The sequence below is a fragment of the Mesoplodon mirus genome (assembly GCF_964341445.2).
Source record: "Mesoplodon mirus genome assembly, chromosome: 4".
Classification (NCBI taxonomy): Eukaryota; Metazoa; Chordata; class Mammalia; order Artiodactyla; family Ziphiidae; genus Mesoplodon; species Mesoplodon mirus.
In genome coordinates this window covers 73,301,287-73,317,857 of record NC_138979.1, presented here as the reverse complement: position 1 = coordinate 73,317,857, position 16,571 = coordinate 73,301,287, and the positions used below count along the sequence as shown (strand labels likewise).

Genomic DNA, 16,571 nt, shown 5'->3' with positions numbered 1-16,571 from the left:
GATTATTATAGTTTTATAGTAAGATGTGAAATCAGGTACTATATGTCCTCCAACTCTTCTTTTTCAAGATTGCTTGGGATATTATAAGTCCTTTGAATTTTCATACAAATTTGAGGATCAGATTGTCCATTTTTATGCCCATAAAAGCCTATTGGAATTATGGTAGGGATTACATTGAATCTATAGATAAAATTGGGGAGAATTGACATCTTAACAATATTGATTCTTTTAATCCATGAAAATGAGATTTCTTTCCATTTATATAGGTCTTGTTTAATTTCTCTCAGCAGTGTTTTATAGTTTTCAGGGTATAGATCTTGTCCATCTTTTAAAAAATTTATTTCTAAGCATGTAACTTTTATGCTTTTGAAAATAAATATAAAAAAATTGTTTTCCAAATGTTAGCTACTATAATGTGATTTGCTTTTGTGATGTCAGTGTTTGGAAGCCAACCTTCCTCAGCATTTACATTTTTACATTTAAAAAAAAAACCTGTTTTTTTATCCCTTCAAAGAGGTAGCAAAGAGATGGAGTGGGTTTAGCCCGAGCCTGAGAGCTGGTGAACCAAACTTCAGTCCCAGTTTACCTCTTACAAGCTGTGTGAACTTGGCCAAGAATGATAGAATTCTGTCCCCATTTCTGCTGTCACTCAACACAATCAAAATTTAACTCCTCATTCATTGCAGTCTTTTCTGTAATATCTGTAGAGATAAAACTTTTAACTCTGGTTCACTAGCACATTTGAAAATCTGGTAGAAGCCTTGAATTTTCTCCCCAGAGAAATGTATACACACACACACACACACACACACAGAATTCTGTGTGCAACTTTAGGATGTGCAGGAAGTCTCTGAAGCCTTTTGGGATCCACAGACCTCCTAATTATGAAGCATTCTAGAGTGGGAGCTCTAAGGGCTGACTGCTTTCACTTCTGCGTCTTCAGACCCAGCACAGTATGGAATGAGGGCTGCCATTCTAAGTCCCATGCCTTTGTGGAGTTTTCTAGGCAGAGAGGGTCTAGATTTCCACACCCACTGGATTTGACCTGCCTTTCTTCCACCACTAGATACCATATCCCTCTGAGGGATATAGCAGTGGGACAGTTTGGTGGGCTACTAGCTCTCCCACCAAAGCCCTTGCTTCTCTGTTGCTGTTGGTAAGGTCAGCCTGGCAGTTTCCTGCCAGGCAGCTGCCCCGGGTGCCCTGGACCCGCTCGCTCCAGGCCATCGTCTAGCTGCAGAATCTTCCCCGAGCTGTGTTCAGCTTCCCCGTGCCTTCACAAATGGCCCCATGCAGGAAGGGCCTCCAGCAGGGTGCAGGTGCCAAAGTCTGCTGTACTTGGTGACATTGGCAGCATTTCAGGGCAACCCGTTTCTCTTGCTAAAGCCTCCAGATTTACGTCTTGAAGAGCACATCCCACTCTCCTCTCTGATGATTCCTAAGAGCAGCGCTGGCAGTGGAGGTCATGCTACGTGTGTGCTTCTGTCCACCCAGGTGCCGGGGACATGGGCAGCAAACTATCCATGCCAGGTGGCGACCCCACAGCACAGAGCCCCAGGACGGAAGGCATTCATGCCGCATACAAGCGAGGAGACGCCAGCAGAGCCCAGCACCTGCTCAGAGAAGCTTGTGATGAGACCACGTCCCAGCTGGAAAAGGTAAGGTCAATGTCAGCCCCTCTGGCCAGAGCTGGGGACCCAGGTTGGGCGAAGGTTACCACTAAAGTTGTTTTCTTGTTATCTTTATAATCATAATGAGGATTTCTATTGTGTTCTGAATACCTTGTTGCTCATGTAAACTTACTGGTGCCAGTCCTTTCAACTGGACTTCTCAGGCTGTCATCACCTAAGCACACTACTCCTGCCTTCCCAGGGGACAGGGAGGGGGTCACCGAAATATAAAGGACAAAATGGCAATCTGAATGTTTAACTTAATATATTCTTTTACACTTTTTTCCACTATAAAAATAGCACATGCTCAAAAAAGAAAATTTTTTAAATATATAAAAGTAAAGAAAAAAAGAACAAAAAAGTAATCATATTCCTAATGCATCCAAATAATCCCACTTAGCTTTTTTTTTTACATCTTTATTGGAGTATAGTTGCTTTACAATGGTGTGTTAGTTTCTGCTTTATAACAAAGTGAATCAGTTATACATATACATATATTCCCATATCTCTTCCCTCTTGCATCTCCCTCCCTCCCACCCTCCCTATCCCACCCCTCTAGGTGGTCACAAAGCACCGAGCTGATCTCCCTGTGCTATGCGGCTGCTTCCCACTAGCTATCTGCCTTACGTTTGGTAGTGTATATATGTCCATGCCACTCTCTCACTTTGACAAAGCTTACCCTTCCCCCTCCCCATATTCTCAAGTCCATTCTCTAGTAGGTCTGTGTCTTATTCCTATTTTACCCCTAGGTTCTTCATGACATTTTTTTTCTTAAATTCCATATATATGTGTTAGCATACGGTATTTGCCTTACTCTTTCTGACTTACTTCACTCTGTATGACAGACTCTAGGTCCATCCACCACATTACAAATAGCTCCATTTCTTTTCTTTTTATGGCTGAGTAATATTTCATTGTATATATGTGCCACATCTTCTTTATCCATTCATCCGATGATGGACACTTAAATTGTTTCCATGTCCTGGCTATTGTAAATAGAGCTGCAATGAATATTTTGGTACATGACTCTTTTTGAATTATGGTTTTCTCAGGGTATATGCCCAGGAGTGGGATTGCTGGGTCATATGGTAGTTCTATTTTTAGTTTTTTAAGGAACCTCTGTACTGTTCTGCATAGTGGCTGTAACACTTCAAATTTCCACCAGCAGTGCAAGAGTGTTCCCTTTTCTCCACACCCTCTCCAGCATTTATTGTTTCTAGATTTTTTGATGATGGCCATTCTGACTGGTGTGAGATGATATCTCATTGTAGTTTTGATTTGCATTTCTCTAATGATTAATGATGTTGAGCATTCTTTCACGTGTTTGTTGGCAGTCTGTATATCTTCTTTGGAGAAATGTCTATTTAGGTCTTCTGCCCATTTTTGGATTGGGTTGTCTGTTAATTTTATATTGAGCTGCATGAGTTGCTTGTAAATTTTGGACATTAATCCTTTGTCAGTGCTTCATTTGCAAATATCTTCTTCCATTCTGAGCGTTGTCTTTTCATCTTCTTTATGGTTTCCTTTGCTGTGCAAAAGCTTTTAAGTTCCATTAGGTCCCATTTGTTTATTTTTATTTTTATTGCTATTTCTCTAGGAGGTGGGTCAAAAATGATCTTGCTGTGATTTATGTCATAGAGTGTTCTGCCTATGTTTTATGGCCTTACATTTAGGTCTTTAATCCATTTTGAGTTCATTTTTGTGTATGGTGTTAGGGAGTGATCTAATCTCATACTTTTACATGTAGCTGTCCAGTTTTCCCAGTGCCACTTTTTGAAGAGGCTGCCTTTCTCCACTTTATTCTTGCCTCCTTTATCAAAGATAAGGTGACCATATGTGCGTGGGTTTATCTCTGGGCTTTCTATCCTGTTCCATTGATCTACATTTCTGTTTTTGTGCCAGGACCATACTGTCTTGATTACTGTAGCTTTGTAGTATAGTCTGAAGTCAGAGAGCGTGATTCCTCCAGCTCCGTTTTTCTTTCTCAAGATTGCTTTGGCTACTTAGGGTCTTTTGTGTTTCCACACAAACTGAAATTTTTTGTTCTAGTTCTGTGAAAAATGCCAGTGGTAGTTTGAGAGGGATTGCATTGAATCTGTAGATTGCTAAGGGTAGTAGAGTCATTTTCACAATGTTGATTCTTCCAATCCAAGAACATGGTATATCTCTCCATCTATTTGTATCATCTTTAATTTCTTTCATCAGTGTCTTACAATTTTCTGCATACAGGTCTTTTGTCTCCTTAGGTAGGTTTATTCCTAGATATTTTATTCTTTCTATTGCAGTGGTAAATGGGAATATTTTCTTAATTTCACTTTCAGATTTTTCATCATTAGTGTATAGGAATGCCAGAGATTTCTGTGCATTAATTTTATATCCTGCTACTTTACCAAATTCATTGATTAGCTCTAGTAGTTTTCTGGTAGCATCTTTAGGATTCTCTATGTATAGTATCATGTCATCTGCAAAGAGTGACAGCTTTACTTCTTCTTTTCCAATTTGGATTCCTTTTATTTCCTTTTCTTCTCTGATTGCTGTGGCTAAAACTTCCAAAACTATGTTGAAAAAGAGTGGTGAGAGTGGGCAACCTTGTCTTGTTCTTGATCTTGGTCAAAATGCTTTCAGTTTTTCACAATTGAGGACGACGTTGGCTGTGGGTTTGTCATTTTGGGCCTTTATTATGTTGAGGAAAGTTTCCTCTATGCCTTCTTTCTGCAGGGTTTTTATCATAAATGGGTGTTGAATTTTGTCAAAACATTTCTCTGCATCTATTGAGATGACCATATGGTTTTTCTCCTTCAGCTTGTTAATATGGTGTATCACATTGATTGATTTGTGTATATTGAAGAATCCTTGCATTCCAGGAATAAACCCCACTTGATCATGGTGTATGATCCTCTTGATGTGCTGTTGGATTCTGTTTGCTAGTATTCTGTTGAGGATTTTTGCATCTATGTTCATCAGTGATATTGGCCTGTAGTTTTCTTTCTTTGTGACATCCTTGTCTGGTTTTGGTATCAAGGTGATGGTGGGCTCGTAGAATGAGTCTGGGAGTGTTCCTCCCTCTGCTATATTTTGGAAGAGTTTGAGAAGGATGGGTGTTAGCTCTTCTCTAAATGTTTGATAGAATACGCCTGTGAAGCCATCTGGTCCTGGGCTTTTGTTTGTTGGAAGATTTTTTATCACAGTTTCAATTTCAATGCTTGTGATTGGTCTGTTCATGTTTTCTGTTTCTTCCAGATTCAGTGTTGGTGGGTTGTGCATTTCTAAGAATTTGTCCATTTCTTCGTGGTTGTCCATTTTATTGGCATAGAGTTGCTTGTAGTAATCTCTCATGATCTTTTGTATTTCTGCATTGTCAGTTGTTACTTCTCCTTTTTCATTTCTAATTCTATTGATTTGAGTCTTCTCCGTTTTTTCTTGATGAGTCTGGCTAATGGTTTATCAATTTTGTTTATCTTCTCAAAGAACCAGCTTTTAGTTTTATTGATCTTTGCTATCGTTTCCCTCATTTCTTTTTCATTTATTTCTGATTTGATCTTTATGATTTCTTTCCTTCTGCTAACTTTGGGGGGTTTTTGTTCTACTTTCTCTAATTGCTTTAGGTGCAAGGTTAGGTTGTTTATTCGAGATGTTTCCTGTTTCTTAAGTTAGGATTGTATTGCTATAAACTTCCCTCTTAAAACTGCTTTTGCTGCATCCCAGAGGTTTTGGGTCGTCGTGTCTCCTTTGTCATTTGTTTCTTGGTATTTTTTAATTTCCTCTTTGATTTCTTCAGTGATCACTTCGTTATTAAGTAGTGTATTGTTTAGTCTCCATGTGTTTGTATTTTTTACAGATCTTTTCCTGTAATTGATATACAGTCTCATAGTGTTGTGGTCAGAAAAGATACTTGATACAATTTCAATTTTCTTAAATTTACCAAGGCTTGATTTGTGACCCAAGATATGATCTATCCTGGAGAATGTTCCATGAGCACTTGAGAAAAATGTGTATTCTGTTGTTTTTGGGTAGAATGTCCTATAAATATTAATTAAGTCCATCTTGTTTAATGTATCATTTAAAGCTTGTGTTTCCTTATTTATTTTCATTTAGGATGATCTGTCCGTTGGTGAAAGTGGGGTGTTAAAGTCCCCTACTATGAATGTGTTACTTCCGATTTCCCCTTTTATGGCTGTTAGTATTTGCCTTATGTATTGAGGTGCTCCTATGTTGGGTGCATAAATATTTACAATTGTTATATCTTCTTCTTGGTTCGATCCCTTGATCATTATGTAGTATCCTTCTTTTTCTCTTCTAATAGTCTTTATTTTAAAGTCTATTTTGTCTGTTATGAGAATTGCTACGCCAGCATTCTTTTGGTTTCCATTTGCATGGAATATCTTTTTCCATCCCCCTCACTTTCAGTCTGTGTGTGTCTCTAGATCTGAAGTGGGTCTCTTGTAGACAGCATATATATGGGCCTTGTTTTTGTATCCATTCAGCCAGTCTGTGTCTTTTGGTGGAAGCATTTAGTCCATTTACATTTAAGGTAATTATCGATATATATGTTCCTATTCCCATTTTCTTAATTGTTTTGGGTTTGTTATTGTAGGTCTTTTCCTTCTCTTGTGTTTCTTGCCTAGAGAAGTTCCTTTAGCATTTGTTGTAAAGCTGGTTTGGTCGTGCTGAACTCTCAGTTTTTGCTTTTCTGTAAAGGTTTTAATTTCTCCATCAAATCTGAATGAGATCCTTGCTGGGTAGAGTAATCTTGGTTGTAGGTTTTTCTCCTTCATCACTTTAAATATGTCCTGCCAGTCCCGTCTGGCTTGCAGAGTTTCTGCTGAAAGATCAGCTGTTAACCTTATGGAGATTCCCTTGTGTGTTATTTGCTGTTTTTCCCTTGCTGCTTTTAATATGTTTTCTTTGTATTTAACTTTTGATAGTTTGATTAATACGTGTCTTGGCGTGTTTCTCCTTGGATATATCCTGTATGGGACTCTCTGTGCTTCCTGGACTTGGTTATCTATTTCCTTTCCCATATTAGAGAAGTTTTCAACTATAATCTCTTCAAATATTTTCTCATTCCCTTTCTTTTTCTCTTCTTCTTCTGGAACCCCTATAATTCTAATGTTGGTGCGTTTAATCCTGTCCCAGAGGTCTCTGAGACTGTCCTCAGTTCTTTTCATTCTTTTTTCTTTATTCTGCTCTGCAGTAGTTATTTCCACTATTTTATCTTCCAGGTCACTTCTCCATTCTTCTGCCTCAGTTATTCTGCTATTGATCCCTTCTAGAGTATTTTTAATTTCATTTATTGTGTTGTTCATCGTTGCTTGTTTCATCTTTAGTTCTTCTAGGTCCTTGTTAAATGTTTCTTGCATTTTCTCTTTTCTGTTTCCAAGATTTTGGATCATCTTTACTATCATTATTCTGAATTCTTTTTCAGGTAGACTGCCTATTTCCTCTTCATTTGTTAGGTCTGGTGGGTTTTTATCTTGCTCCTTCATCTGCTGTGTGTTTTTCTGTCTTCTCATTTTGCTTATCTTACTGTGTTTGGGGTCTCCTTTTTGCAGGCTGCAGGTGCGTAGTTCCCGTTGTTTTGGGTGTGTGTCCCCAGTGGCTAAAGTTGGTTCAGTGGGTTGTGTAGGCTTCCTGGTGGAGGGACTAGTGCCTGTGTTCTGGTGGATGAGGCTGGATCTTGTCTTTCTGGTGGGCAGGTCCACATCTGGTGGTGTGTTTTGGGGTGCCTGTGGCCTTATTATGATTTTAGGCAGCCTCTCAGCTAATGGGAGGGGTTGTGTTCCTGTCTTGCTAGTTGTTTCGCATAGTGTGTCCAGCACTGTAGCTTGCTGGTCGTTGAGTGAAGCTGGGTGGTGGTGTTGAGATGGAGATCTCTGGGAGATTTTCGCTGTTTGATACTATGTGGAGCTGGGAGGTCTCTTGTGAACCAGTGTCCTGAAGTTGGCTCTCCCACCTCAGAGGCACAGCACTGACTCCTGGCTGCAGCACCAAGAGCCTTTCATCCACATGGCTCAGAATAAAAGGGAGAAAAAGTAAAAAAAAAGAGAGAAAGAAAGAAGATAAAATAAAATAAAATAAAGTAAGGTAAAATAAGAGTTTTTAAAATAAAAAATAATTATTAAGAAAAAAAAATTTTAAGTAAAAAAAAAAAAAAAAAGGACAGATAGAACCCTAGGACAAATGGTGAAAGCAAAGCTATACAGACATAATCTCACACAGAAGCATACACATACACACTCACAAAAAGAGGAAAAGGGGAAAAAATAATAAATCTTGCTCTCAAAGTCCACCTCCTCAATTTGGGATGATTCATTGTCTATTCAGGTATTCCACAGATGCAGGGTACATCAAGTTGATTGTGGAGATTTAATCCGCTGCTCCTGAGGCTGCTGGGAGAGATTTCCCTTTCTCTTCTTTGTTCGCACAGCTACCGGGGTTCAGCTTTGGATTTGGCCCCGCCTCTGCGTGTAGGTCACTGGAGGGCATCTGTTCTTCGCTCAGACAGGACGGTTAAAGAAGCCGCTGATTCGGGGGCTCTGGCTCACTCAGGCCGGGGGAAGGGAGGGGTACGGAGTGCGGGGCAAGCCTGCGGCGGTAGAGGCCGGCGTGACGTTGCACCAACCTGAAGCGCGCCGTGCGTTCTCCAGTGGAAGTTGTCCCTGGATTCCGGGACGCTGGCAGTGGTGGGCTGCACAGGCTCCCCGGAAGGGAGGTGTGGAGAATGACCTGTGCTCACACATAGGCTTCTTGGTGGCGGCAGCAGCAGCCTTAGCATCTCATGCCCGTCTCTGGGGTCCGCGCTGTTAGCCGCCGCTCGCGCCCATCTGTGGAGCTCCTTTAAGCACCGCTCTTAATCCCCTCCCCTCGCGCACCAGGAAACAAAGAGGGAAGAAAAAGTCTCTTGCCTCTTCGGCAGGTCCAGACTTTTCCCCCGGACTCCCTCCCGGCTAGCCGTGGCGCAATAACCGCTTCAGGCTATGTTCACACCGCCAGTCCTCTCCCTGCGCTCCGACCGAAGCCCGAGCCTTAGCTCCAGCCCCGCCCGCCCCGGAGGGTGAACAGACAAGCCTCTCGGGCTGGTGAGTGCTGGTCGGCACCGATCCTCTATGCGGGAATCTCCCCACTTTGCCCTCCGCACCCCTGTTGCTGCGCTCTCCTCTGCGGCCCCGAAGCTCCCCCGACTCCGCCACCTGCAGTCTCCGCCCGCGAAGGGGCTTGTACTGTGTGGAAACCTTTCCTCCTTCACAGCTCCCTCCCACTGGTGCAGGTCCCGTCCCTATTTTTTGTCTCTGTTTATTGTTTTTTCTTTTGCCCTACCCAGGTACGTGGGGAGTTTCTTGCCTTTTGGGAGGTCTGAGGTCTTCTGCCAGCGTTCAGTAGGTGTTCTGTAGGAGTTGTTCTACATGTAGATGTATTTCTGGTGTATCTGTGGGGAGGAAGGTGATCTCCGCGTCTTACTCTTCCGCCATCTTCCCCCTCCTCCCCACTTAGCATTTTTGGTATACTCTCTTCCAGGCTGCTGATCTGAACATTCATTTTGTCGTTGTTATTGTTTCTAATATAGATACAAGCCTATTTGTGTATAGTTTTGCATACTGCTTTTTCTCACATAATATTATATGAACAGTTTTCTGTATAAGTTCCTTATGAGCATCACCTTCAATGGCTACATGACATTCCATCTAGTAGAGACAGTGTCACTTACCTGGCTATTCCTTTTGGTTAGATATTTGTATTGTTTCTAATTTTTTACTACTATAAATCATGCTGTATTGAATGTTTTTTGCCTAATCCTTTTCTTATTGTCAATATATTTTCTCAGTCTAGGTTAACAGGAATTGAGAATGTGGGTATGAGCAATTTTTAAATTTTGAAACACATGCCAAACTTTTCCAAAAAGCTTGTAGAGATCAACCCTCTTGCCCACCTACAGCTTGAGAAGACCATTGCCACATTCTGGTCCTTGTGGGAAATTCTTATTGCCTGTTAACCATGGAAGCACTTTACTGATGCAATACTTTGATTAGCACAGGTTTAATGTCTCCATATAATTAATAGTTGGAAATAACTCAGTTACTAAACCTGTTCTCAAAATTGTAAGAGATTTTTTGGGGGGAATTGGCAAGTACATGTGCTTGAGAATTATTGAGGGGAGGGCATTTTTTATTCCTCCTATTATGAATTCACAGTATATATGGCCAAAGGCCTCTCTTCTTATGGGGAGAACTGGGATGCACACATGAGCAGGTCAGACTTGTTGGCCCCTTGGGTTGGCACTGGGTGGCCTCCCACAAGGAGGGCTGTTCAGCAGACAGCCTGGAGACTGTGCCTCCCTCTGCCCGTGTCAGTAGTCTGCCCAGGTTGTGATATCATGCCCATGCATTCATGGGTTGGCCCACTCACAAATTCGTTAGCATGGCTGCCCTCTGTGAGCTGGGTTCCTTATACCCACTTCCCTCAACGCCTGCCATGAAGGAGATTAAGGGGAGTTGTAATGATCCCCATTTTATTATGAGGGAACTGGAGTACAGTGCTGTCAAGGCACTTGTCCAAAGACACATAGGTGGTAAGTGACAGAGCCAGGATTCAATGTGGCATGTCCATTTGGCACCAACGTCAGTGCCCTGTGCCTGACTCTTCAGTGGAGAACCAGCATGACACTGGACCGAGGAACCCACAGTCTAACAGAGGAGCCAGAGACATGGGGGTGGGTATACACAAATACAAGATGGCTTTTGGGGACAATGGAATAGTCTAGCTCTTGCTGGTGGTGATTGTGATTGAGTTACCTAGTCAAAATTCATCAAAGCATACTAAAAAGGGTGAATTTACTATGTATAAATTATATCTTAAGAAACCTGACTTTAAAGCAATACAGGATAGCATGTATTCAGGCTCAAATGACCTGTGTGGCAAGATGAATAAGTACTGCAGCCTCGATGAGAGAGCCGAAAAGGCTTTAGCTATGCAGAGATGGTGACAGAGACCTCCCAGTGCAGGGGACACTGTGAGCAAGGAGATGGGGCATGTGCTGACCTTTGAGAAAAAGACTAGGCTTTCTGTGAGAAGAGGGCTCTCAGAGGCACAAACCTAAGGCACAGGACAGCAGCCCTGGCTTGCACATTCAAATAACATGAAGAATTTTGATTCCTGCCTGAGATATCTTTCATGATGCTGTTCCAAAGAAATAGAATATGAGACATTTATAAGATCAAATTTTCTAGTAGTCACATTAAAAAAGTAAACAGAAACAGGTAGAATTTTAATAATCTATTTTATTTAACCAGCATATATTAAAGATCATCATTTCAACATGTAATCAGTATAAAAATTATTGACAAGATAGTTTACCCTTTTCGTACTAGGTCTTTGAAATCCCATGTGATTTTACACTTTCAGCACATCTCACTTTGCATGAGCCACGTTTCAAGCCTCGTCAGCCACAGCCGTCCTGGGCAGCACAGCTCCAATCTTGCCCATGGACTTCATGAAGCATTTAGAGTCAATTTTCTTGGCAGTTCCCAACAGCACTGGTCTTGCTGACATCCTGCCCCTGTTCTGTTTTGACCAGGGCCAGCTCCTGAGCATCTCTGCGGCCTATGGGGATCTGGAGACTGTCCGGTATCTTCTCACTGAGAGACTGGTGGAGCTGCCAACGGAGCCCACCGACGACAACCCAGCCGTGGTGGCAGCACAGTTTGGGCACACTGATGTCGTGCAGGAATTACTTGAGTCTTTGCCAGGTAAATCCCAGAGCATGAGCTCTTCACCAACTCTCAGGGACCCTCTTTTCTTAGGAACCAGGCAGGCATTTAGGGGGGCTGCATTTCAAAATGTTTATGTCTTCACACTGTTTACTAGTCCTGAGATCCAGAAATCTGGGCGTATTCTTTAAAGCAGTTTTAGGTTCACAGAAGAACTGATGAACAAGTACTGAGAATTCTCATATACCACCTCCTAGTTTCCCTATTATTTGCGTTTTGTGTGAGAGTGGTACAGTTGTTAAAACTGATGAACCAACCAATATTGACACATTATTACTAATTGAAGGCCATAGTTGACATTAGGGTTGTATATCTATGGCTTTTGACAAAAGTGTAATGACATATTTCCACCATTACTGCATCATACAGAATTGTTTCACTGCCCTAATAGTCATCTGTGTTCCACCTATTCATCCCTCTCTCTCCCAACCCCTGGCAGCCACTGATCTCTTTACTGTCTCCATAGTTTTGCCTTTTCCAGAATGACATATAGTTGGATTCATATAGTACGTAGCCTTTTCAGATTGACTACTTCCACTTAGCAATATGCATTCAAGTTTCCTCAATGTCTTTTCATGGCTTGAGAGCACATATATATATATTTTTATTACTGAATAACATTACATTGTCTGGATGTACCATGCTATGTTGCTTTTTTTAATAACAAGTTAAATTTTTCTCTGGTGGACTCAAGGTGTCCTGGTCTCCTTTGATTTCCCATGATGGCCTTGGATCTGTGACACTATTTAAGTCCAGGCATCACTACAGCTATAGGCTGAGACATTGCCTTAAAGTGGTCTTGGGAGTTAGGATTTTGTGAGGGAGTGGGGCCAGCGTCATGGGCATGTGACAGTGCAGTCACACAGAGCCCTGCACTTAGAAGGGCCCCACACTTGGTTTAACACTCTGCAGTTGCCCTCTTGAAATTTTTTTTAAGTTTTTTTTTGATGTGGACCATTTTTTTTTTTTTTTTTTTTTTTTTTTTTCCTTTTTGCGGTATGTGGGCCTCTCACTGTTGTGGCCTCTCCCGTTGCGGAGCACAGGCTCCGGACGCGCAGGCCCAGCGGCCATGGCTCACGGGCCCAGCCGCTCCGCGGCATATGGGATCCTCCCAGACCGGGGCACGAACCCGTATCCCCTGCATCGGCAGGCGGACTCTCAACCACTGCGCCACCAGGGAGGCCCAATGTGGACCATTTTTAAAGTCTTTATTGAATTTGTTACAATATTGCTTCTGTTTTATATTTTGGTTTTTTGGCCATGAGGCATGTGGGATCTTAGCTCCCCAACCAGGGATCAAGCCCACACCCCCTGCATTGGAAGGTGAAGTCTTAACCACTGGACTGCCAGGGAAGTCCCAGCCCTCTTGAAATTTTTAATAATTTTTGAACAAGGGACCCCATTTTTTTTGTTTTTTCTGGCTGCATTGGGTCTTCATTGCTGCGTGCAGGCTTTCTCTAGTTGTGGCAAGTGGAGGCTATTCTTCATTGTGGTGCACGGGCTTTTCATTGCAGTGGCTTCTCTTGTTGCAGTGCATGGGCTCTAGGCACGTGGGTTTCAGTAGGTGCAGCACACGGGCTCAGTAGTTGTGGCACACAGGCCCTAGAGCACTGGGCTTCAGTAGTTGCAACGCGTGGGCTCTGTAGTTGCGGCGCGTGGGCTCTAGGGTGTGTGGGCTTCAGTAGTTGTGGCGTGCAGGCTCAGTAGTTGTGGCTCACAGGCTCTAGAGTGCAGGCTCAGTAGTTGTGACACACGGGCTTAGTTGCTCCGTGGCATGTGGGATCTTCCAGGATCAAGGATTGGACCCATGTCCCCTGCATTGGCAGGTGGATTCTTAACCACTGCACCACCAGGGAAGTCCAAGGTATCCTATTTTAAAGTTTTTCATGGGGCCCCACAATTATGCAGTACTACTGTTAAGGGGTGTCCAGCTATGTGCTTTGAGGTAGATTTGTGCTCAGATTTGGTTCCAAGCTGGCATGCCTCTCCTGTGGCTGGAAGGAGAATGAGTTTATGAACAGAAATAAGGGCACTGTTAGGGCCCATAGATGCTGTTTGGGTCAAGCAAGGTATAGGAGGGCAGGAAGGAGCCCCCAAGGAGCCCAAGCTGATTCCCTCTCCTCAGGGATCTCCAAGAGTAGCTCTGTTCTAGTCCCAAAGAGTCTATGCCACTGACTCACTCATCTCATTGGACAGCTTACATTTATTGAGCATTTCCCAAGTACTGGACACACTGCAGAACTTGATAGACACAGAGGCTTTTTTAAAAAGGTGATTCCATCCCTTTAGTAGGTCCTGGTCAAGCAGAGGAAATTGAGGCAGAAAGGTGTAACCATGCGAAGGTTGAAATATTTACACAGTGGTCTGCAAGCACAGATCAGGGAATGGTCTTGTCTGGGTGCAGGCTGGAGCCTTCAGAGGGAGCTGACATCTGAGCCAGGCTTTGCAGGCTAAGTAGGAGTTTACTTGGCAGACAAGCAAGGGAAGAGCCTGGTTTGCCTGCTTTTGCAGAGCAGGGAGCTTGGGTGGACCTGAGCATGGTTCTCAGCTGCTCCCAGGGGTGTCATGTCTTTAACTCAACTCAGGACAGAGCTGCTGAGGACTGAAGGAGTCCAGTGCATTGTGCTGGGCCCTGTGGGGAGTGCAGAGGTGGGCAAAACAGTTTGTGTTCTCTGGGAATTCCCAGCCTATAGGAAAGGCAGCCACTGTCGGGAGTAAGGTAAGACAAGAGGCAGCTAGAGAATGAAGTCAGGGTTCAAGAAGAGGAGGGATGAGAGGTCCATGGGGTGTGGGTACATCGTTGTGTAATTATGAACATCATTTGAAGGACATCATTATATAATTCCTGGTCTTGTAGCTGAGCAGGGCTGAAGAGAAGGAGGAGGTAGAAAGATGGGCTCTATGAGTGCTGCTGGATTTGGGCCTCATAGAATACATGTAGGGGTTTGTATGGTTAAGAGAACACCCTTTGGTTTTAGATAAAGCAGAACTTAAGGCTTGACTTTGCCATTTACCAACTGTGGGACCCTCAGCAAGTTCCCAAGTCTCCCTGAGCTTAGGTTTCCTCATATTAAAATTATGACTGTGGGGCCTCCCTGGTGGCGCAGTGGTTGAGAGTCCGCCTGCCGATGCAGGGGATACGGGTTCGTGCCCCGGTCTGGGAGGATCCCATATGCCGCGGAGCGGCTGGGCCCGTGAGCCATGGCCGCTGAGCCTGTGCGTCCGGAGCCTGTGCTCCGCAACGGGAGAGGCCACGACAGTGAGAGGCCCGCGTACAGCAAAAAAAAAAAAAAAAAAAATTATGACTGTGAAATACAGGGCCTGCCTCCTAAGAATGACACACTTATATCCTCAACAGAAGTTAGCAGCATGACGACTACACTTCTCGTAGCTGGATATCTGGTAGTGATGGAGAGGGGTAATTCGTTTTCTGTTCATATACCTCCTCCTTTGAATTGTTCATTTTAGTTATCAGTTGAGGGCAAAGAAGGGACATTTATTTAGCACCTGCTGCAACGCAGGCATAATGCCAGGTACCTTATGTGGTGGGTTTTAATTCTTGCCTTCTCTGCCTCACCCCTATTTCCTGGTCAGTTTCCTATCACAGAGGGAGGGTCACTCTCTCCAGGCTTCAGAGCACTTTGATTCCTGAGGACTTTCCACCTCTGGAAGTGAGACAGTGTTGTGATGCAATTGGGAAGTGTCCATGTGGAGGATGAGATTGTATGGCAGCTAGATCCAAAAGTCATTGCACTACTTTGAACTTGAAGATATTGTAACATTTCAGCCCACGCTCTCTCTGTTCATTCAGTGTGTTAAGTGTTATTTTATCCTGGAATTAAGTAGGCAGTTCTTTCAGGGAGTAATTCTCTAAGTTTTAGGCTGATCTACTTTTTTCATCAAAGTATTTTTTTTAACTTATGAAAGTAATGTATGTATATTACAGATAATTTGGAAATGCAGAAAAGTGTTATTACTCTAAAAACATAATGACATACCATAATGAGTTATGTCAGGCACTTGACAGAGGTTATGACAATTTATTGAGTCAAGCACTTGACATACACTATGTCATGTAATCCTCACATTAAACTTGGGAGGTGGGGTGTTATTGTTCCCATTTTACTGATGGGTAAACTGAGTCACAAAGAGGATAAGAAATTTGCCCAAGATGACACAGCTGACATTTTTTTTTAATCTTTATTTTTTTTATTTTTTATTTTTTTGGCTGTGTTGGGTCTTTGTTTCTGTGTGTGGGCTTTCTTCTAGTTGCGGTGAGCAGGGGCCACTCTTCATCGCGGTGTGTGGGCCTCTCACTGTCGCGGCCTCTCTTGCTGTGGAGCACAAGCTCCAGACGCGCGGGCTCAGTAGTTGTGGCTCACGGGCCTAGTCGCTCCACGGCATGTGGGATCTTCCCCGATGAGGGCTCGAACCCGTGTCCTCTGCATTGGCAGGCAGATTCTCAACCACTGCGCCACCAGGAAAGCCCTAAATCTTTATTTTTGAGGTCAGATAAATTCACTATGGATTTTTAAAAATATTTATTTATAATTATTTATTTGGTGGCACCAGGCCTTAGTTGTGGCAATAGGGCTCCTTAGCTGCAGCACACATGTGGGATCTAGTTCCCTGACCAGAGATCGAACCCAGGCCCTCTGTATTGGGAGTACAGAATCTTATCCACTGTGCCACCAGGGTCCCACACAGCTGAAATATTTTAATCCTAAACTGCCTATCTCCAAAACCCATATCCCTGTGTGTGATGCTGCTCTAGGGATGAGGTCAGGGCTGGGGATGAGGAAGAGAGTAAGGGGATGCTCACAATCCCACTACCCAGAGATAATTCTGCAGCACTGAAGGTAGTTCTTTCTAGTCTTATTTCCATTGTTAAGATCACACTGTTTTGAATGCTGCTTTTGAATGCTGCTTTTCCTCAGTTGGTGTTATTCGATGAGCAAGTGGGTTTATAATGATGTGGGGAAATGTCATATGCAATTCATAGGGACTACTCCGTAGACACTGTCAACTGGATGGAAGCAAATTTCAGCTGGAAATAGGCCCGTGATCGAAGGGGATTTCAGAGCAGGAACAACCAGTCCCTCCAGCCACCCTCTCCCTTTGTCCTGTCGTCCCTGCC

General features: G+C 43.2%; 1 protein-coding gene across 3 annotated transcripts in view; it reads left to right on the top strand.

Annotated features, from left to right (window-relative positions):
• LRRK1 (leucine rich repeat kinase 1) overlaps positions 1-16,571 on the top strand; it is a 123,508-nt gene that overhangs the window by 38,509 nt on the left and 68,428 nt on the right. For all 3 annotated transcript variants that reach the window (XM_082617889.1, XM_082617891.1, XM_082617890.1), the window contains exons 3-4: positions 1,495-1,658; positions 11,242-11,413. In XM_082617889.1, coding sequence (XP_082474015.1) covers positions 1,495-1,658; positions 11,242-11,413 — 336 coding nt within the window. The remainder of the gene's footprint in view (positions 1-1,494; positions 1,659-11,241; positions 11,414-16,571) is intronic.